Below are 22,775 nucleotides of genomic sequence, written 5' to 3' on the forward strand. Positions count from 1 at the left end.
TCAATCCCCAAGGAGCGGAACTGATTCATTTGCTGGAGTTATTTCAATTTCGTACAGCTAAACAGAATTTTTTCCCAGGCAGCAGAGCTGACAGTAAGCTGTTCTCACTGGCTTCTCCGGCTTCCGAAGGCAAGAAAAATCCTCTCACCTAGCACTGAGGAAGGACTGCTCACCTTCCTACCAGTCAGGATAAGTGGGCATGAATCCACCGACCTAAAAAGTGAGTTACTCAGAAGTCAGTTACAAAGCGGGAAGCTGGAAGCACCGCTCAGAACCAGCCCTTGCCCCATGCGCCACCACGAAATGACAGACATGCAAGGGGCCAGATCGCTCATTCTCGTGGCTGGGTGAGCACCCGCAGCCCCGGCTACCTCCCCAGCTGCTTCTCCCTATGCACACCTACAAACACACCCAAGGCTCGTACACACAGCGTTCTGCACGGCGCATCCCACTAGTGAAGAGAAGCCTACCCAGGTAGTCATTCCCCTCGAGGAGAAGCGGGCGATGTTGTCCTCGAAGTCAATGCCGCCCACTCCAATTACGTCCATTTGGTCAGCAGGGTTATTCAGAGTGCTGGATTGAGGCACAAAAACACACGGGAAGAAAAGTCATTTTAAATGAGTAATTCAGGGGGACGCCTGGGTGGCTCCGTCTATTAAGCGTCCGACTCTTGATTTCGGCTCAGGTCAGATCTCAGGTCATAATCACGCGTCTCTCCCTGATGGGCCGCAGAGCAGTGAGGGAACTCTGCGCTTTCTTTCTCCTCTGTGGTTACCTCACACCCTGTCCTAGCACTGAACCACACACGTCCCGGGGACCCCACGAGGGAGGATGACACACATCCTGCTGCAAAGCGTTTCAGCACAACAGATGACGTACACGAGTCACCTACTGAATAAAAATCAGAGCCGTCGGTGAGAGAAGATCGGGACCTCTAACCGGACAAGAGCTCAGGGCCTGCACCGCGGTGACTGGTGTTGAGCACCTCATGCTGCTTTCGTTCCCCGTGACGACCCAGCACACAGGAGCATCTCGGTGCCAGCGTTCTCTCTGCTTCCCTCCACCTGACCCCACTTGTCAACCCGCAGAGGCCGGCCGGGTCCGTTACACGGCCCGCGCTCTCCGTCTCCGGCAGCTCTGCTGCGTCTGCGCCTCGTCCTTCCTCAGACGACAGGCACCTCATCCCGTTTACCTCCTCACGCCCGGGCCTCGTGCAGAGCGGGTCCCGATAAATACTGTGCCGTCATTTCTAACCAAGCAGGTTTACTTTCCTGACTGATTTCAGAGGGGGAAAAAGAAAGTAGAATAAAAACTATAGGCCCCCAAACTGCTATTTACAGCAAACTAAAAATAAAAAATTAAGCAGAAAAAAGGTGGGCCCGAGTTGACCAGTGAGGTGGTAGGTGGCGGGCACTGGCTCATTTCACAGTCTGGCTGGCTGTGTGTGGAACATTACCGTGATACACAGTTTGAGACAGACACAAAGACAGACGGACAACAGATCTGCAGTTATTTCGGGGGGAAATAACTCCTCGAAGTCATCCCTACAGGGAGTACTTACCCATAAAGAGGCCCATCGTTGCCAATAGCAGAAACCATGATTACGTTGTTAGCCGTTAATTCCCACACCTATAGGATTAGCAAACATTTACTTATGAAAGTAAGCCACTCTCAAACAATCAACATACAACTGTCCAAAAATAACTACAGCTTCTAAAAAGACTCCTGAAGAAGGAAGGGTGACCTTGAAAATGTAACACTAGACCCTCACACGCGTGGATGTTTGCCAAGCAGCACGTTCATTAGCTCTGACAAAACCCAGGACGTGGGGCCTTATGACGCACAGAGCAGAGCCCGCTCTCCGGGCAGGTTTGCAGACGGGCTGTTTGGACAAGGAACCGACACAGCAGGACGTGCTGCTCCCAATGCAAGTCGTCCTCACAAGGCAGTCGCCTCATGCGTGACAGACCACCAGCGCACCCGAGACGAAGCGCTCAGAGCAGAAGCTGTCACCAGGCGCACCACCGTTCTCTGTGCGGGGACACGACCGACCTTGTCGACAAAGGGATGGTCCATGAAGTCGGGCCCGCCGATGCTGAGGTTCAGCACGTCCATCTTCTTCAGGATGGCGTAATTGAAGGCGTCCAGGAACCAGGAGGTGTAGGATACCTAGGTAATCGCCAAACACGACTTTAGGGGTTTCGGTGACAGTCCCGAAGGGCTACAACAGAGCTTCTGTTTCTAAGGGTGAAGTACAGCCTCCTAAGCAACATGATGTATTCACTTAAAATTCAGAAAAAACAACGCTCTGAAACGTAAAGGAGACACCCGGAAATTCTAGGTCCCTGCAGCTGGACTCGAGGGACAGCCGCACTCTGGGGGCGGCCACTCTCCAGGCCGGATGTACAGTGCCTCACCCGCAAGTGTACCTTCCGTGCTGGGCCCCACACCTCTCACTGCCCCTCCTTGAAAGGATTTTTCACAAGACACTTCCCTCTCAGTTGAATGTATTTGTCTAATATTCTTCATTCCCAGACTGAAAGGTAAACGGCATCAGTAACGGTTATCTCACAGAATTACTTCCCTGATGCTCAACTCCCCCCAGTTTCCTGACGGCTGAATCACCTTGTGTAACACGACTCAGATGTTTTTATAAAATATACAATTAAACTTACAGCAGAAACAGGATCAGGGCAATATCCAAGAATTATGTTTTTTTAAGGCTTTTACAAATAAGACATGTTTATATTTGCTTGTACAGGCAAGTGTAGGAGGAGGGGGTACAAGAAATTAAGAAACTATCACATGGGAGACATGAGGAAGTAAGGTAAGCCCCAGCTGGACAGGCACAGCATTGGTGGAATTTTCCCTGTGCCGTCTTTAGATTTTCCTGAACTGCACCATCTATACAAAAATTAAATTAAAAAAATAAACAATAGGACCCTCCCCTTTACTATAACTAGTTATGAAAAGCGAGGGAACAAGGCCGGGAACCCACACTGCCCAATGTGACACCACACTGTACAGACGCAGCCCTCGAGCCGGTCACAGCCCAGCAGGGGCGGCAAACACACCAACGATTCTTCTCTCCCATGAAAGCACAACAAATGTGCCCGTGACGTGGGGGCACAGGAGCCCAGGGCAGGCCCGGAGCACAGGAAGGAAGGAGACTCATGGGAGCCACTTCTGCGCACTGCCCTTGGAGTGGGGTATTCAGGGTCCAAGTGAGGCTGATGAAGTGGTGATGCCACACAGAGGGGCCATGGAGGGACAGCGTGACTCACGTGGGACACCAGAAGCAGCTCAGCATCGAGCAGGCGCGCTGCTTTTAAACGAATGTGTTCTCCAAAGTTTTACTTTTTATGTTCCCATGTCAACTCCTTAAGCTTCAAGGGTCCTCAAAACACCTACCTGGTTATTGGTAAAGACCCTGAAAATATGAAGTTCCGCATCTGGAGCAAACCCTTGGCACTCCCGCATGCTGGCTATCACACCTGCCACAAAGGTGCCATGGCCCAGCCCTGCGGACCACAAGGAGAAAAGTCAGAAAACACAGCTGATAACGTGCGCCAAGATGGCAACATTTCAAACCACCATGCAAACAGCCTCGTTCTCTCGGCCCCGGATGAAGAAGCTGCACTGCCCCTGCAGTCTCCCATCCAGAGCCCAAGCCGTGGCTGCCCTGATTCTGGGCCTTGCACCCCACCCCCTCTCAAACCGGGAGGTCAGTGCTCCTCCACCAGGCAGCCCTCACTCCTCAAACGCTACTTCCTGATATCCTGAGACAGTCAGACAAGCTTCTGCCCAAAGGCACATGAACAACGTGGGTTTACGTGGGTTTGTCTCGGTAATGGCTGTACATGACTGTGTCATCATCAACATACAGAAAACTGTACTCTTAACCCATAACTGGGGACAGGAGCGAGGGACAGAGACCGGGTCACACCACAGCACCGCCACCCACCGTCGTCCAGCGTCCGCTCATTGGTCCAGTTGGTTCTCTCCTTCACATTTTTGAAGTGGGGATGCTTCTCACTCAGCCCAGTGTCAAAAACAGCAACCCTTACGTTAGCACCTTATTCCAAAAAAACAAGCAAGCACAATCACGTTTGGAGAAATCACACTGTGGATTTTGTCCTCGGGACCTGTCATGGAGGCCCAGAGCCTGCCCCACATGCACGCATTAGGTTAGGTGCCCCAGGGGCCCCGGCTGAGCCAGGACAAGGAAAAGGGGAGACTGGGAGAGATGCCATCATGTGCTGCTAAATAAGACCTGAGGCTACAGAGGAAATCTCTTGGGACACTCCTCAACGGTCACCAGTGCTCAGTCCTCCATATGGGAGTTATTTCCTCCCTTCTGGTGACTTCCCTCAGGTCTCCCTCTCCTCATCTCCTTAGAGAGGCGCTCTGAAACGAAGGGCACCAATAAAGCACACACCCTCGGGAGAGGAGAGACTATTCCGTGTCTTCCCTCAGACGCCGCTGATTACTAACCCTGCACACAGGGGCTGCACGCGGGGATGATGTCATGGTAAGGAAAACCACTACGCTGTACACCTGGCTATAGTAAGGAGCCTACTGCAGATCGGGCCAAAAGCTCTGTGCACCCATGTTAAGACTGACATTGCCAGATCAAGAAATTGTAGAAAACATGTAGAAAAATCTAAGACACTCTACTATTTCACAGCTAACAGATGTCACGAAGGTGGGGTCTTTCTAGTGTGAGAGCTGTGTTTACGTATCAATACTATGTTAAATAATCAATCACACTGAGATAACTATCAAAACATATTGCTTACATTTAAATAGTGCACACAGTCTCGAAAACCACTTGGTTTGGGGGGACAGAAAATGCTTTTCTGTTTAGAGAATTTACTTTGTGAAGAGTTCTCACCCTGAAAAGATAAAACCATGAGGTGACAATCATTTTAATGAAAGGTCAGTCCAGCAGGCATGAGGAGTTAAGTGTCTCAGACCTTCTGCAGGGCGCGGGCTGGGGAAATCAAGGGAAAGGTAACAGTCTCCAAGGCTGGGAGATGCGGGTAAGGACCCCGAGACCAGCTGAGATGGACAGGGGTGGGGTGGTGGGGGCTAGAGAAACTGGCTTCTGTTTGAGTTGGGTACAAACCTTCACAGTAGTTATGGCAGCGACGTCCTGCCACGATATATCAGTCAGGAAAAATACCTTACCGGTGGTTTTATCTCCTAGGATATGGTCATTACTGCCGTCTCCTGCTCTGAGATAATGACCAACACGTGCACAGCCTGTAACTTAGCCATTCTGCACAGAGCTCCACACTCAAGGGATAAACTGTCACGTTTATCACTTCAAAGTAACTATCTTTGCACTTGATCTCCCTCCCTGGGAAACTGCTGTTTGTTCACCTGTGTGTCAACAGGAGAGAAATGCTCCACAATCTACCCCCAACCTCAGAAATAACACAGAAAGACACAAAAGGTGCCTAGGGTTAAACAACTGAAAAAGGCAGAAACAGAAGCCCAGCATAGCGGAAGTCAAAGGCGGGGGGGGGGGGGGGGCCGCCAGACGTGTCCAGCTCCCCACGCAACAGAAGGGCAGGTGCTGGAGGCCCGCGCTGCAGCACTAGGCCCCCAAGTCGGAAGGCGCCCGGACACCAGGCCCCACGGGCTCCCGGGAGAACGGCACGCACCTGTGTAGCCCATCTGCCAGAGCACGTCGGCCTGCAGGGTCTGGGCGACCTGGCGCGGGATGGCTCGCAGCAACCGTCTACTCGAGTGTCGCCCTGTAGCGTGCCAGAACCCAGAGCCCAGGGAGAGGCTGGCTCTTCGCAGGGGCCGCGACGACTGCCACTTCTGGCTCCACCGGGTTTCGTTACAGGGCGCTCCGGGATCGGCTGGAGCCAAGGAGAGAGAAATGAGAAGCCGAGCGGCACCGGAGCAACCTGATCCCGTCAGGGAAAGCACCCGTTCTGAAAAGGGCGGCAACTACCCCTGAACCCTGAGTGCCGGAAGGGGGGTTCTCTCCCTCTGCCGGAGGATCTTCTCCATGCAGCTACACCCAAGTTCGCCACTTAGCTATCACTACTATTCCCCAAGAGCCCTCTACTTGGCATTTTCTAACTCACGGAAGGCAGAGAAGGACCGCAAAATAACCACTTTTAGAGAAATAAAGTCAATCGTGACTAAAACGGAAGAAATGAGAAATGCCTGATTTTTCATCAGCAACTTGTTCTCACTGAACCAAAAGGTTTAAGAACAAGGACAATGACAACAACACAACAACGAAGCAAACGGCCACTGAGGGATGGTGAACCTTCACAGCACTGGCTTGCTGGGACAGAAAAGGGCAGGTTAGCCCATCACACCTGTCTCCGGGCAAATGGCAGGCGGACCTTTTTCCAGCTGCACACTGCTCACCACTCTCGACATGCTGACTAGAGTGACTAGAAAGGAGTCGGGGGCTCTGTGGAGGCAACGAACTGCGTCTTCCCTTGATCTTGCGGGTGGACCGAGGGCTGCGCATGCGTCAACACCTGCCACGCTGCACAGAAAACCATGAATTCCGCCACCTGTAACTACCTTACTTTGTTAAAAACCGAAGGAAAAAAGCAAAAGAAACCCCTCAAGAGTGGTCCTTACCTTTCAGGACCATGCTATCATGAACAAAAACTGCATCTCAAATCAGTCTGCAGAAGAACACACCTACACTCCTAATACTGAAATTCTGTCTCTAAAGCAAACGACTATGGTTTCAGTCTTACCAGGCCTCCCCATGAAAAAGTACAGGGAAAACATACAGTCATGTCAGTTCCGTTAAGTAACTATTTGCACAGACCAACTGAAATTATTCTGCACTGAACTCGCCATGTTGACTGTTCTTTAAGTCAACAGTGGGGGACAGTACTGGAGGTGCTAACAGAAGACTGGTGTTGACAGCACGCGAGGGTCTGCTCCGCCGGCCTGAAGCAGACCAGACTACACCTAAGTAATGAACTCGGCTCTGTAAGAGCAATTCAGAAAAACTGGAGAGTACTGAAAGGAAAGCAGTTAAAATGGTGAGAGGGCCTGAACCCGTGTCATGGGAGGGACAGCTGAAGGATCTGGAGAGAAGAATCCATCAAGGGGGACACCGTGGATATCCTGAAAGTATCTTTAAATACTGCCTTGTGGCAAACACGTTGGCTCTGTCTTCCAGCCCATGGACAGAGCCAGGGATGGGAGCCAGGATGGGACAGGTTCCAGCCAAAACAAAGCAGAGCCTTCTCACAACACAGCCAGAGAAATAAGCAATATTTAACGTCTCTTTACATCCTAAAAACTGTTAAGCTCTTACACTTGCACTATTTTATTTCATCTTCGTGAGAACCCTAGGAGGTAGGTAGCATTATCTCCATTTTTTTGGATGGGAAAAGTTGACGCTTACAGGAAAGCGGCTCGCCACATGAGCTAACAGATGGCGACAAGACCGACTGGGCCTGTCAGCAGTGTACCATGTCCCTGGGGGGCGTCAAGCACCATGTCTGACAACCATGGTGGAGAGTGTATAGAAAGGAACCCAACCCTGAGATTCCAGGACTGCTGTGCTGAAATTAGGCATTTCCATGTTTCTTAAAATGTCCCGGGACTCTTTATGATAAAAAAGGTAAAATAAAACAGCACAATGCATTTATCTAGCTAAGTGTACAAGGTCTGGTTTGTTTTTATCTTCCTGGATTGTTCTGAGGTTATTGCTTTTTAAAGAGAAAAAGCATCACAAAACATCTGGACTGGCCCAGACAGCTCCGAGGAAGTCAGACACCTGACTTCTGTGGCGCCTCGAGAGCTGGCTCGGCACACTAGGCAAATTAGCTCCACTTCCCCGTGTGCCCTTTCTGAGCCTCAGAGGCTCTCAGGCCTACTACACGACTGAAAAGGGAGAAAAGCAAAATTTTATTTCTCCCTCCTTCCAAAGAATGCAGAAAATGATAATAGAATGGCAATTTATTACCCTAGTTTATCACAAAAGGAAAAAAAAAAACCTTTTTCTTTGGTAGTAAGTATGCTTCAGAAAATGTTAGGTAATAAATACGCAATTTATTATTTAAGGATAAACTCTACCCTGATGAGCACAAGTTGTAAAGAAAGAATAAGCCCCCAGGCTGAAGGAGAAGCATCGAATCCCTTCCATCCTCACACCGGCACGGCCTGGGACTGAACCAGGCCCAGCAAAGGCATGATGTGCATGGTCAGGAGGCTCTCAGAAAAACAAAACGGGGGCGCCTCGGTGGCGCAGTCGTTAAGTGTCTGCCTTTGGCTCAGGGCGTGATCCCAGAGTCCTGGGATCCAGCCCCATGTCAGGCTCCTCCGCTGGGAGCCCGCTTCTTCCTCTCCCACTCCCCCTGCTTGTCCCTCTCTCGCTGGCCATCTCTCTTTCTCTGTCAAATAAATAAATAAAAAATAAAAAAATCTTAAAACAAAACAAAACCCATAGAAAGGATGTTTTACAAGATGCCTTAAAAATAAAAACACACACTGACAGAAGCACAGTGGAACCAAAGAGGAGACTCAAAGACCCTGCCTTGCACTTCGGAATGTGAGGGGCGCCGGGGCCCCCCGGCTCTCAGAGGAGCCTGGGTGAAAACCACTTCCAACAGAGACAAAGATCACCAAACTCCGCTACTGCAAACCTGCAGATTTTTTCCCACCAAAATAGCATGAAGCCTGTTTTTAGTTTTTTAAGCTCCTGGCAAGAAAACGTTCAAACTGATGAAACTGGATGAAGGGACTCGGGTGCTCACTGAACCCATTCTCCGCCAGCCTGTGTCAACGTGCACATTCTGTCTCCGAGCACCAGCAAAGCAGAGACTGACCAGTGGAGCCCGAGATCACAGTACTCACACTCCGCGTACTTGAGCGAACGGAAGACTTTCCGCTGGGGTGTCACCCGTTTGATGTTGGGATGATCTTCAAGTGTGAGCAGCCCCGCTTTCTGTTTTTCTTTTATCTGAATCACCTCAAAATCACTAGGGTAGTCACTGGATGGGTTGTTTCGAGGAATGATTCTCCAATTGTCTATTTCACTGCTCTTCAGGGCACTTGAAATAAAAGAATTCCTAGCTTTGGCTGTAAAGTATCCATTGAAAGCCACGATGTATTCTGAAAGCAATGACCACAAATCAAAATAAGAATTTATGTCCGTGTATGGGAACATAAAGGTGTATCTACTCTAAAAGTTCCCTTGTAAAACAGAACTTACACATCCTAAAACCTACAGTAGAAGGAGCAGCAAACCAAAAGACTGGTTTAAATGCCCTACGCAGCCGTTTCCCGAGCTCTGGGTTAAAATGATCTGTACGCGTCCCCCGATCACAGAACACACCACTTAAAATCAGATATCTGAGCTATTTTTCAAAAAGCAAAGATTAAGAGAAGTTTGAATATATGGCAAAGAAATGCACGTAACTTTTTCAAACAGGAAAAACGGATTCATAAGGCAAGCTTTTGTTTTACTGGGGTTTCAGCACCTCCCAACTCCCCCCCCCATGCCCCCCCAGCGGCGACAATGGCGCCTGTTCCATAGAACCAGGTTTTAGGGAAGTAATTCCGAATGCCGATGTCCTTGCTTCACAGAAGCTCCCTATCCCGGGAAAGCAAACTTCAGCAGAGTGAACACCCAAGCGCTGAGCGCTCACCTCATTTGAAATTTATCGTAGAAAAGAGGGCAATGTCTTTTTTTGGCAAAAGCTAGTATTTAAAGTTCAGTTTTTAAAAAATGGGGAGGGGGGCTAAAATAATATCATTACCATATTCCACAACTGTTGAGGAGAATTCCACCTTCAAGGTCAGGTGGGAACAGCCAGGGCACGGGGCCTTTTCGAAAGACTTCTTCTCCAATCTGTCCCCCAGATGTCTCTTCCCACAGAGCAAAACCACTAGCAGAAGCAGCCAGATGTTGACAAGCTTCATGGTCATAAGTGAAAATGGTCATAAAATCGCATAAATTCAAATCGCACTTTTTACTTCCTTGATTATAAGTTAATTTTTGTTCCGGCAAAAAGCTGAAACATTATTGATCAGCCATTTTACAGTCTTGTCCAACGTAAATAAAAGTTAAATTTCATGGCCTTTTGTGGTTTGGCCTGGAAGGAGGCTTTCATTTCTTTCTTCGTTTCTTCTCCATCTTGGGCCTCGGGCTCCTCTCACTCTGGCCCAGACAACTGAGTCCTACACTCCATCTGCAGCACAGAACCACAGTCCAGCGGGGCGAGCGGTCACTCTGGGAGTTGTAAGCGGTCTACAAAACAAAGCGAGCCAGGCAGGAGTCAGTCCTACGTGCACCGCAGGCCAGAGGGCCACCAAGATGCCCCATTAGAAGAGACACACGTGCAGCTCAGGCACCAAACACCTGTTCATTTCTTTCTTTAGTTACTCCTCACTTCTCTCCAGGAAAAAGAGTTTTAAGGCAGCTTCAAAATAAGAAAGGTTAAAACAAATGAGAAAAACAGAGCAAACTGAGCATCACAAACAATGCCAGGCACACTGAGCCCCCAGCAGCCAGAGAAGGAGGGCTCACGGCCCTGCACATCCGCCCCCTATTCCGCTTCTACCCCAGATTCTCTACTCTCATCATGTGCAACCCTTCGTCTCCAGGGCTCTTCCCCAACAGCATTTTATTTATTTTTTAAGTAGGCTCCACACCCAGCGTGGAGCCCAACACAGAGCTTGAACTCATGACCCTGAGATCAAGACCTGAGCTGAGACCTACAGTCGGATACTTAACCAACTGAACCACCCAGGTGCCCCTGCAACAACAGTTTAATTCCCCCAAAATGTGACCAACTCTTCAGGCTAAAGTTTGGTATATACACCCTCACTTTCTACCATAAAATAATAACCTAAAGACAAACTGATTCCCATGCAAGTCATACCCTTAACACTTTCTTTTAGAGAAACTATGCTTTAAAATTATTCTAACTATACCTTTCAGATTTTGGAATATTTTCTGCCAGTTCTATGAAGAGAACACAGAAGGGTTTACGTGGTCACCAAATTTATCTCATATGAAGCCTCACCGTAAAGAAATCTAACGTGCTAAATAGGTTATAAAACCAGATTACCTCTTTACTGGAGGTCATACAAAACAGCAGTTTGTGAGATACTCTGCTGCCAGAGAAAAGTGTTATCTGAGTGTTAAATTACACATGGGCACAGACAGCTTTCAAGTATCTGAAACAGCAGAAAAATGATCATTCTTCTCAATGAAAAACAGAGCGGCAGTAAAAAACAAAAAACAAAACAATGATGCTGGCTGTAGCACGCCCAGAAAAATCCGTTGCACTGATCCCACCAGAAACATCAATAATCCAGCAAGGGGAACACAGATCAATGAAACAGGACAGGCCTTACACTACTAACTGGTTCCTAAAAAGAAAACACTAAGGACCAGGAGTTGGCCCCCTTTAAACAGAGGTACAGAATTATTAAAACCCTTTCTTCTGGTGCTTTAGATTAACAAGGACTTTGTGGTTTCTGGAACTATTCATATGTCCGTCTATTCACAGGAAAACACTCATAAAGTTAGACTATCTAAAAAAGTTCGAAAGGACAGTATTTAGGACTTCACTGTGTAATAACACACGATCCTGAAAAGCAGGCCTTCTCTGGCACTAGAGACTAAGGCTGGTTGAATGGAGCTCATCAGATGGAAATGAAATTTTAGAAGTTATTTCCATATCAACACAAAGAACAACAATGAAAATGCCAACCATAAGCACAAAGAAATTAAAACCAAAGATCGGAACAGAAAGACCAAAGAAAAGCAAGAGGGGACCCCAAAAAAGCCGCTCCAACATATTTCATGGCAATACGCTTGGGAGTGATTCGCAACTTCTTCTGCTTATACTTGGTGTCTGCGGTAATGGGTGTCACAGAATATAACCCCACCTCACTTAAGTACAGCTTGAGTGGTCAAAGAAGATGAAGCTCGTCACTGGTGAGAAGAGTTCTCATCTTCTATTAAATGAATCTACAGTGAAAAAGATTTAAACAGTCCTCTCAATTAAGGCAAGTTTTCAAAAAAATAAACCAAAGAAATCTCTTAAGCTCTTCTGCCTCAAGCTAAAGAATCGATGATGTATTCGGGCTACATGTAACAAAGACTAGTGAGCGAGACTAGTAAGCCAAACTAACTGAGTCAGATCAACTTCAATTAAACCTATTCCAAAATAATCCGCACAAAGGTACAGACAGTGACCTCACAGCCTGTGCAGAAGCGATAGCGGACGTTCTACAGCTGGGCCAGGTGACGGACTTCAGAGGACAGAGAAATGGGAAGAAAAGGTTAGAGGGGTTTTAACTTTAAAAATGCCTAAGATAATCCGCTCTCTCCCAAAAAGAAAACTTTTTAGGTTTTGGAAAATAAGACACCACGATATCCCTAAGATGTTCCACCTTAACTTAGGCAATTAAATCATACAATTTCATATCGTGCTTACCAAGACTAAGGTATGATCCAGCAAAGAGGCCGACAATACATCCAAGCAGCTAAACAAAGCACAGGAAGACACCCAAGAAGAGGCACACACGCAGGGCCAGGATGCTGCACGGAGAGTTCTGCTGGGTGAAACGGGAGGCTTCTGCTGAAGAGGTCCTGGAGGGCAGCCGGCTCCGGGCTCTGGCAGAACCTGAGCCGGCAGGGCCGGAGGCATGGAAATGAGGAGGAGAAGTGAAGCAGCCTGACAAAGCTCCATCACAGACGAGAAAACACAGGAGTGCAAAGGATCAGCAAGTCAGCCACATGAGCAGGGAGGCCACGGGATGCCCCTTTGGAGGTGGAAACATGGTGGGAAGCAGGCACCTCGAGCAGGTGCGACCTCTGAGCGGACTACGCAGGAAGCAATGGGAGTGAGGTGCGCAGAGATAAAACAGAGCCGGGTGGGGCTGCGGAGCAGCTCTGCTCACTGGTCCCATCCTTCACCGTGCCAGTCACAGAGCCAAGTACCAAGCAGGCGGCAGGAACACAGCAGCCAACAAAACCCAACCCAAACCTCCGACCTCATGGCGCGGAGTGTGGGGTGTGTGTGTGTAGGCGGTGATACACAGGTAACACGTGTGGTATCCAGGCAGTGCTCTCCAGCTCTACATTGAAAGGAGAAAGAAGAACAAAGGGGAACATGACCGGCTGGGATGGGAGCGCCACGCAGGCCTGGGAGGGGACTTCTGCGGAAGCACCAAGCGGAAGCAGGAAGCTGGCCAGGCCAGCTGGGAAGAGTACTGTAGGCACTGGGAAAGGTGAGCCCAAAAGCCCGAGGCAAGGAACATGCGTGGTTTGTGTAAGGAAAGCAAAGGGGCCAGTGTGGCTCGAGCGCGGTAAAGGGGCGGGAAATCAGAACAGATGGGAGAAGTGACTGACGGGGAGACAGACCAGGGAGGGGGCCTTGTAGGTCAGAGAGAGGACCTCAGCTTTCACTCCGAATGGGAGTGAAAGCAAGATCTGAGCAGAGGAGTGACCCCAGCCAGTCTGCACATTAACTGGCTCACTCTGGCTTCTGTATGGAAGGGGGCAGAGGCAGACGCAGGAGACCAACTGGACAGCCCCCATGACGACGGTGGCTCGGGCCACGCTGGGGCAGGAAGGGCCATGATGGGGGGCACGAGACGGATGTGAAGGCAGTGAGACAATGTGCAGACAGCCAGATTTGGGGGGGGCGGTGCACACCTGAGGAGCCATGGACAACACTGAGCTCTTTTGTCCAAACAAAGATGGCATCTGCCCCTGACAGAGATGGAGAAGGTGCAGGAAAAGCTGGTTTGGGGAACACCAGCAGGTGCTGAGCTCCGACCATGTGAAAATTAGGATAAGCGTTTGCGCTGGGAAGGCATGGCTCAGGGCAGAAAGGAAGAGGGAGGTCCAAAACACCGCAAAATCTATGAGAAAGAATTCCCATAATGAACAGTGGTCCACTGAAAGGGGAAACAGCAGCTTGCCCCAAATTCCAAAGCTACCAGCGGCTGGAAGGAAGACACCCTCTAGTAGAAAAGTACCGTGGGGATAACGGTAAGGTTGGAAATAATGGGACAAGGAGACACCTCTCTTTTGTTTTGTTGGGATACAGCCGACCTGCTTACATTCTTTGAAAGTGAGCTAAAATCTAGGTTTCTAAGAAGACACTCTTTTCAAAGACCCATGGTTCCTAAAAAATTCTGACAATAGATACTTAAGTTCCTATGGTTTCCCAATCCCAGAATAAGAGAGCTTCAAAATATAAATTTGCTTTGAAGAAAACAAAAATGCCACCAGGCGCACAGAGGCTGGTGAACAAAGCCACGGGCACTGAGGTCACAGGACCAGCCACTGAGCCACTGGCCTGTTTTAAAGACAGCCAGTCCCCACTGACTGCTCCACTGGGGCTTCAAAGGCACAGACCACACCTTCCTCATCTGAAACATCTACTCACCCGTGTCCACGAAGGGTTACCACCCCCCCGCCCCACCTGCTCTCACTACACAAGGCAAACCCGCTGAGCACTGTCCCGGAGACAGCCTCACCATCTAGTGGCAAGCATCGAAGCAGCAATGCACACAGAGCATGTAAGTACAGACGCAGACATGTACACACAGGGAAAGAAACACTTTTTAACAAGAGCTCTGTCTTTCCTTTTTTCCACCCCTTCTGTATAATTCAGCCAAGGGCAAGGTTAGGCACTGGCGGAGAGCCACGGTGGCCTGCTGTGGGGCGATGGCATCTGGAGAGGGTGAGGAAGGTATTCGTGGAGCAGGGGCATCTGGTGAGGGTGTCGGAGCCTGAGGGGACTGATGGCCATGAAAGAGGGAAATTGATTTGATCAAATACGTATTTACACACAGTGGGAAGCAGCCTTCTATTGTCAGAGAAGAAAGGCGCAGGTAGGAATAAGGAGAAAAACCCAAAAGATCCATGCAGGATCAGACTGAAATCAGAAGCACTGATATGAACTCTGGGTTCTCACTATATGGGACAGACAGACGTAAAAACAAACATATGCAAGTGTGGTACACACCACACACACACACACACATTTCCTATCTTTGTCTACTGCAAGGACAGGGGAGTAGTGACAGCCCAGCAGGAGGGAGCCCATCTAGGACCCAGAACTGGTTTCTTTTCTTTTTCTTTTTTTTTTTTTTAAGATTTATTTATTTATTTGAGAAAGGGTGAGAGAACATGCTCACACGAGCAGGAAAGAGAAACTCAAGCAGACACTGTGCTGAGCGCAGAGCCCCGAGCCCCCTGTGGGGCTCCATCCCACCACCCCAAGATCAGACCTGAGCCGGGACCAAGAGTCAGACGCTCTGACTGTGGCACACAGGTGCCCCCCAGAGCTGGTTTTCTAAAGGCCTTTTTTTTTTTTTTAAGATTTTATTTATTTGACAGAGAGACACAGCGAGAGAGGAACACAAGCAGGCGGAGTGGGAGAGGGAGAAGCAGGCTTCCAGCTGAGCAGGGAGCCCGATGCGGGGCTTGATCCCAGCACCCTGGGATCACGCCCTGGGCCAAAGGCAGACACTTAAGGACTGAGCCACCCAGGCGCCCCCTAAATGCCTTTCTTCACAGCAAGAAGCCAGGCTCCTCGGAGACAGTGCTTGTGCCCGGTGAGCGGGCAGGTGAGCCTGGAGCATCCTGCACCAGAGAGTGAGAAAGCGCTCAAAAAATAACGGGAGTGCGTCTGAGGAACAGCGAGGACAGCGGGGACAGCCTGCGCATCAAAATAAATAATGAAAGTAACAGATGTTAGCCCACTGCAGGAAATACAAGAGTCCACAATAACATTTATAAGTAAGCTGAAAGTCTGAAGAATAATGAGACATTTACACAGTCCCAGCATGCTTCCCAACAAAATCCTGATTTCCAAAGGGAAAAGCCGCTTGTCCTACAGCAGAGAAGCTTCACCAAGTTAACCAGCCATGGGACAAATGGCCCCGGTACACTGAGCAGAGGACTGGAAGAGGCTGGCATTGCTTGTGGGGTTCCCGCCAAAGATGCACAACCTGAAATGGCCTGGAATTTTCAAAAGTACCAAGGAAATGAGAGCCAAGGAATGGCTGAGACACAGCTCCAGACTGAAGGAGACTCAGGAGACGTGACCGGTAACTGAACTTGCGGTTCTCAACTAGATCCCTCTGCTGTGAAGACATTCCAGGAACAACTGGCAAACCTGAACGGGGCCTGCCTGGGATGACATAGCAGGGGGATATCGGGACTCATTTCCTGATTTTGAAGGCTGTGCTTTGATTATGTAAGAAGGACTTTGCTTGCAGGAAATGCCCTAAAAAGTATCTAGGGATGATGGGTATCAGGTCTGCGGCTGACTTTCAAATGGTTCAGAGGGGAAAAGGCCTTGTGCTGTTCTTGGAACCTTTCTAGTAGATTGAAACTGACTCCAAAATATGCCCAAAAAAAAAAAAAAGTTTTAGATTTAGTCTCAGCTGCTGGGAATGAATGAGAATGATGGGAGTATTAAATTTTAAAAAATGGTGGGGAGGGCAATTTTAGGCTTTTTTCTGACACTCAGTCTGAGCTGCCCACTGTGCGTATGACCAGACTACACACCATGTCAGAGAGACTCACACACATCGACTGTTACATAGAAAGACATCTTAACAGCCCAACAGATGTGACTGAGCTAGTCAAATTGAGATTTAAACTAATTCCCCTTCTAACGAATTGACAGAACCCCTGAAAAGATTCCTGGTAAAGTAAATTTCTGTTAAAACTGGATCCAGGGTTTCCACAATTTACATTAGATCAAGGAGCTTCTTGAAAACTGAAGTATAACTGACACAGACTATCCTATTAGTTTCAGGTGTATGTCATCCTAGTGCTACCATTGGTATGTTCACACACTGGAGATGATCCCCCGGAGTCTAGTTACCATCTATCACCATACGAAGTCATTACAATGTAGGCTGTGCCTGACATCCCCTGAGTTATTTATAACTGGATGTCTGTACCTCCTAATCCCCTTCACCTATTTCTCCTGCCCCCCAACTCCTCCCCATTCTGGTAACCACCAGTTTCCTGAACCTATCAGTCTGTTTCTATTTGTTTTGTTTGTTCATAAAAATCAAGTAACGTTGTGAGAGACATAAACTGAGACACCAGTATAAAACACAAATCATGTTTAAGAATTCAACCCGATACGGGGCGCCTGGGTGGCGCAGTCATTAAGCGTCTGCCTTCGGCTCAGGGCGTGATCCCGGCATTCTGGGATCGAGCCCCGCATCAGGCTCCTCCGCTGGGAGCCTGCTTCTTCCTCTCCCACTCCCCCTGCCTGTGTTCCCTCTCTCGCTGGCTCTCTCTCTCTCTCTCTGTCAAATAAATAAATAAAATCTTAAAAAATAAAAAAAAGAATTCAACCCAATAAAATGAGGACTCTCTTACGTTGCTAGTGCACATAAAAAAAACTGTTACCTTTTAGAATGGTCATTTACCAATAAGTATTAAAAGCCTTAAAAATGGAAGTAAAACCCTTGTCTAATAAATCCAGCAGTAACAACAAAAACTTAACACACGGAGCGTTCATTCTGTGGCAGACACTATTCTAAGCAATGTGCATTACCTCACCGAATCTTCACAACCTGTTACTAACCCCGCTTCCACATGAACGCAGAGGTGCCCAGGGTGGCTCATCACCGTGCCTGCAGCCATGTGGCAGTGAGTGGGAAAGCCAGGCTGGGAACCTGAGAAGTCTGGCATGGAGGCCACCCTCTGAAGAGGTAGGTTACCCTGCTTTTCTAAAATCTCCCCTAGAGAGGCGCCTTGGTGGCACAGCTGGTTAAGGGTCTGACTCTTGGTTTTGACTCAGGTCATGATCTCAGGGTCAAGGGATCGAGCCCTGCGTCCACCTCCAAGCTCAGCCTGAGTGGGCTTGATACTCTCTTTCAGTCTCCCTCTGCCCCTCCCCTCAGCTCGCGAGTGCGTGCATTGAGCGCACTCTCTCTTTAAATCAATCTTTTTTTAAAAATAAAATAAAATCTCCCCTAGAAATTCATTCCATAGAAGTGTGAATCTGAGAGCATACAATGACTTACACCCAAAGATTACAACCGGGAAAAATTAGAGAGCATCGAGATGTGCAGTAGGAGACCAGCTAACTAATTAATTAACCCAAACTAAGGAATGCTGTGTAGCAATTTCAAATTATGTTCCTCTGGATGGCTGAATAATGGTCCCCAAAGACATCCACATCCTCATCCCCAGAACCTGTAAATGTTACTTTATAAGGCCAAAGAGATTCTGCATGTATGATTAAACTAAGGATCCTGAGATGGGGAGGGTATTCGGGGTCATCCAGGCAGGACCAATGTAATTACAAGAGGCTTTACAAGAGGCAGGCAGGCCCACTGAGCTACTGCTCCACTGAGAGCAGGAGAGGAGATGATGGAAGCTGGAGGCTGAGGTAATCAGAGAAGAGGCCAGGAGCCAAGGAACGCAGGTGCCCCTAGAAACCAAAAAAGGGAAGGAAACGATCTCGCTGGGAGCCTCCAGAAGGAATGTAGCCCTGCCGACACCTTGACGTCAGCCTAGTGACACTGATTCTGGACCGCTGACCTCCAGAACTGTAAGATAATAAATTGGTGTTGTTTTAAACCACTAAGTTTGTAGAAATTTATTACAGCAGCCATAGGTCTCCAATATATTTCCCAAAGAATATGGGGAAAGGTTAATGTAACATTAAGTAAAACAGTTCATGGACAATGACACAAATTTTGATTTTTAAATAATGTATCTATATGCACAGGAGAAAAAGAACAGGAAAAGATCTCTGCCACAACGTAACAGTGGTCCTACCTCTCAATGCTATCAGTACAGGAGTAAGGTTCTGGGTTCTAGTCATTTACATTTTTACAAAGAGCCTATGTTACACTTTCATAATTAGATAAAATAACTATTTAAGTACTTTAATAAACTTTTAAAATAAATTTCATAGAAAAACAAATTTCCTGGTAAGACAGTGGCACAAAGCCTCAAAACATATTAAAGATTTAGGTTTTTTTAAAATAAATTGTATTTATTTTTAAGTAATCCCTAAGATGCTTAACATGGGGCTCGAACTCATGACCCGAGATCGAGTCACACACTCCGCCAACTGAGTCAGCCAGGCACCCCAAAGATTTGCTTTTATCTGTACATACAGTAGAGCCTAAAAGATCTACTTCCTAGGAATTGTGTTAAAAAAAATCTGTGTCTACCTTAGGGCTCCGGGCCAAGCTTTTCACTCGTTCATTCTGAACAGGCTGATCACGCGCCATATCACCTATTCATAGGGCCTAGTTAGGGCTGTTACTGGATCCACTGTTTACTGGATTTAATTTCTATAAATTCTTTATGTAGAAGACCTGGTGATCTTTCCAAAGGTATGCCCTAAAAGATGGTATTTGCACAATTATGGGTTTTCTGTAAATAAGTATGCCTCTAATACAGGTGTAATCAAAACACACTTGACATCAAATACTAAATGGAAAATAAACAATATATACCAGGAAGAAGATTTAATGAGCTCTGTGTAAAAAGGAGACCAAGTAGAGGAAACGTATTACCTGGGCAAACAACTGGTCTGACAGCTAACATTCCTTGCAGCTCAAGTTCTTCTACTTTGCATTATAAAAGAGTATCACTCAGATTATAAGTCTGGGTATAGCTAAAGTATATCTGAAATCGTTTCTTTGAAAATAAGAACAGAATTCAAGGGAGAGGAAATTACTTGTGTCACCCGACAGTCATCTAATTATACAGATACACCAGCTTTTTTAATGAACCTTTTCCTGAAATAGCTCCAGAGAAAACTGAATTGTGTTTAGGCCACGAAAGGGTAGCATTCAGGTCAATTAAACTTTGGCTGTAAAAGCACCACTTTCATAACTAATTGCATACTTGGCTGTACTACTGTTGTTTAATCGGCTAACATTTAAGCGATGCCAGACCGCACTACCTTGAAATAAAGGTGTATTCTTCAGCCTGATTGAACCATTCCTTCTGGCACATTCTGTCCATTAGCTTTTGTAAGGGGACAAAACAAATAATTCAGCCCTAAGAGTCAACAATGCCAGAGTGAAGAGGTGCTTGTCTATACTGTCCTTTACTGCCTATTCTTTCGTGTGTTGTGTCCGTCTCCTTGCTCTTGTGATCCTTCAGTCATCCAGTACTGGCTAGCCGCACGAGGCAGGCACCTCCAAACCCAGGACTTTCCTCATTTTACTTGAAACTCATTTCTTTAAAAGCAAAGACATCGTCAAGATTAGCAAATCTAGGTAACAGATCTCTGCAGCACATCAAAACTGACTAGGCCACAGGGAAGGGAAAATCGACATGTCTGTTTTTACCACCTCCTTGGCCTGTCTCAGGCAAGATGCTGAAGGAGACCAAGGTCCCCACCCAAATACCAAATGGAAGGTCTAGCTTCCCATCTTTAATGAATATTTCAAGTCACAAAAGGTTGGAATTGTCCAATTTTTCCAGTGAAATAAGAACAATATCTCAACTTCCTCCTGGTGCAAAAAGGCAGTTGCGAATCTCCCCCTAAAAATTCCACACAGGACACTGATGGAAGCCAGGTGCACTTTACCTAAGTGTTCACCCCCCTAGCTTCTGTTACTCTATTTGTGACACTTAACTGTGGCTGCCACACAAAAGAGGCAACAGGCAGGGCAGAGCGATAACTACCACTAGAATGACACAAGATGGAATCAAACAACAGGTGAATTTGAAGGGGATGCTAAAAACTTCTTAGCTAGAACAGGTCCAGCTTGACCCCATGGGGCCCCACGTGCTTCAAAGGCTCTGCAAACACTAAATTAGATTTTCTCTTTTTTCTGAATATGAGAGATGCATGGGGAGTGCAATAGAGAGGCCTAATGGGCAAGATTCCCACTGAGGCCGCTCCCAGACACAAAGGCCACAGATATACCTCAATGATACCACAGAATACCTCAATGATATATTCAAAAGAGACAAGTCTAGGGAGTCTCAGAGCAGATTAGTGGTTGTCTGGGGCTGGGGTCAGAAATGGACAGTGACTGAACATGGGCATCAGGGATCTTTTTGGGGTGACAAAAATGTTCTAAAAGTGGGCTGTGGTGATGACTGCACAACTCTGCATATTTAATGAAAAAAAACACACTGAATAAGTACACTTAAAAGAGCTGATTTTTATCTGTAAATTGTACCTTAACAAAGCTCCGACATAAATATAAATATATATAAAACGCGTGCTACAGATAAAAATAAAGTTGGGAAGAATCAGTTCTCCAAGCTCTTCACTCTTATACAAATACAAACTGAGACCCTGCAGGTGGGAGCATTGCTTACTAGCACAGCTAAGGCTAAATAAAGGGCCAGAGGAAAATAAATTCTACAGAGTTCAGCTCTGCGATCTTACGCTACTCTATTTCACTTGGAAGTATCGTTCAGAACCTAACTTGCACAGACAAACTGGCAAACATTCCCAGGGGCTGCCACGAAACAAAGGGTAAGCATCTTAATAAAGATGATATTGATAATCTATAATCAATGCAGCAGTCTTGGTCTTAGGTAGCACAGACGCGACAGAGCAAGGCAGGAGTCTCTCGGACTGCACTGCATTCCTGAAAATCGGGATCATCAGCAGTGTGCTCAGACTGGGACAGTGCAAAGAACCGAGGTCGCTGAAAATGTGATCCCGGCCCCGCTGCGGGAAGGCTGAGGGCCAGCGCCGGGCACACGGTTTCACTACGTTGAAGTTTATCTCACGGGGAGAAAACAGTGAGGCTGAGCAAGCTAGCTCCCCGCGTGAACCCGGAGAAAGGGCCGGGCAGGGCCCCCCAGCCGCAGCCCGCCGAGCACGCCCTCACGCGCTGTCTCGGGTGCGGGAAAACGCCCGTCAACCCGTCCGCCGGTCTTCCCGTCCGTCCCCCGCCCCGAGCCCCCGTGCCGCTCCCGGAGGGTCCAGGGACGCAGGGAGGCCCCGGCCCCGGCCGGCGCATACCCCCGCCCGCGGGGCCTCCGGCGCGCGGGCGGCTGCACAGGTCGGCGAGTGGGGAGCGGCGCTCCAGGCAGCGAGCCGCCGCCTAACCTACCTGCGGCCGCCTCAAGCTTGGGTCGCGGGTGCCCGGGATAACGGCGCCTCCGCGGCGAACACGCCTCGCGTCTCCATTCGGGGCTGTTTACTCCCAACTCTCGCGATACTGCGCGACCGCGGCAGGGAGACCGACGGCTGGGAGCGCCGGGAACGCCAGCCCCGCCGGCTGTGCGTCCCCTGCGTGCCCGGCGCGGGCCTGCGTGCGCGCTCCGGATACCAGGGGCCGCCGGGACCGGGCAGGGCGGACAGACGAAGGTCTCGCGACACTTGCGGCCCGGGGCTGGGCGAACTTGCCGGGTCCAGGTCGGAGGCAGGGACGGTGGGGCGGGTGGGCAGTGGACACTCGGGATGGTTCGACGTGGGACCCTGGGCCTTGGGGCTCGAAAGTGGCCGCGCGGGGCCAGGCAGGGACGACGGTCCTGGCGGAACGGCCAGCATTTGCCGTAATGGTCCGAAAGCTTCCAGCGCAGCGCCCTCTTCTTGGGGCCCGACGGGGTCCGGATCCGGGGCCAGGCTCGGGCGCCCCCCCACCCCAGGCACGCACCTCTGCAAGCCTCTGCCCATTTGTCCGACGCGGCCGCCGGGACGGACCGGGGAGGAGGCTGGCTCCGGGCCCGGGGACCCCCACTGGCGGGCGAAACTCTCGCCCCAACCGCGCTAGTCCGCCCTTGGCTGCGCTCCACTGCCTACTTCGCCGGGACCACTGATGCCCAGTGGTTACCC

General features: G+C 48.8%; 1 protein-coding gene across 2 annotated transcripts in view; it reads right to left on the bottom strand.

Annotated features, from left to right (window-relative positions):
• The window catches only part of MBTPS1 (membrane bound transcription factor peptidase, site 1), a 49,691-nt gene extending 27,485 nt beyond the window's left edge, over nt 1-22,206 (bottom strand). Inside the window, exons 1-9 of one of the 2 annotated variants that reach the window (XM_045796097.2) lie at nt 22,051-22,206; nt 9,762-10,252; nt 8,857-9,114; nt 5,670-5,873; nt 3,965-4,075; nt 3,412-3,521; nt 2,053-2,169; nt 1,562-1,629; nt 471-573 (exon numbers count right to left, since the gene is read on the bottom strand). In XM_045796097.2, the coding sequence (XP_045652053.1) occupies nt 471-573; nt 1,562-1,629; nt 2,053-2,169; nt 3,412-3,521; nt 3,965-4,075; nt 5,670-5,873; nt 8,857-9,114; nt 9,762-9,930 (1,140 nt within the window). In that variant the 5' untranslated portion in view covers nt 9,931-10,252; nt 22,051-22,206. Of the gene's footprint in view, nt 1-470; nt 574-1,561; nt 1,630-2,052; nt 2,170-3,411; nt 3,522-3,964; nt 4,076-5,669; nt 5,874-8,856; nt 9,115-9,761; nt 10,253-22,050 lie in introns of those variants that run through there. The other variant, XM_087870647.1, reaches the window with a different exon arrangement.
• Nucleotides 22,207-22,775: the final 569 nt, after the last annotated feature.

Source organism: Ursus americanus, chromosome 21 (assembly GCF_024610735.1).
Source record: "Ursus americanus isolate L20-20 chromosome 21, mUrsAme1.1.p, whole genome shotgun sequence".
Classification (NCBI taxonomy): domain Eukaryota; kingdom Metazoa; phylum Chordata; class Mammalia; order Carnivora; family Ursidae; genus Ursus; species Ursus americanus.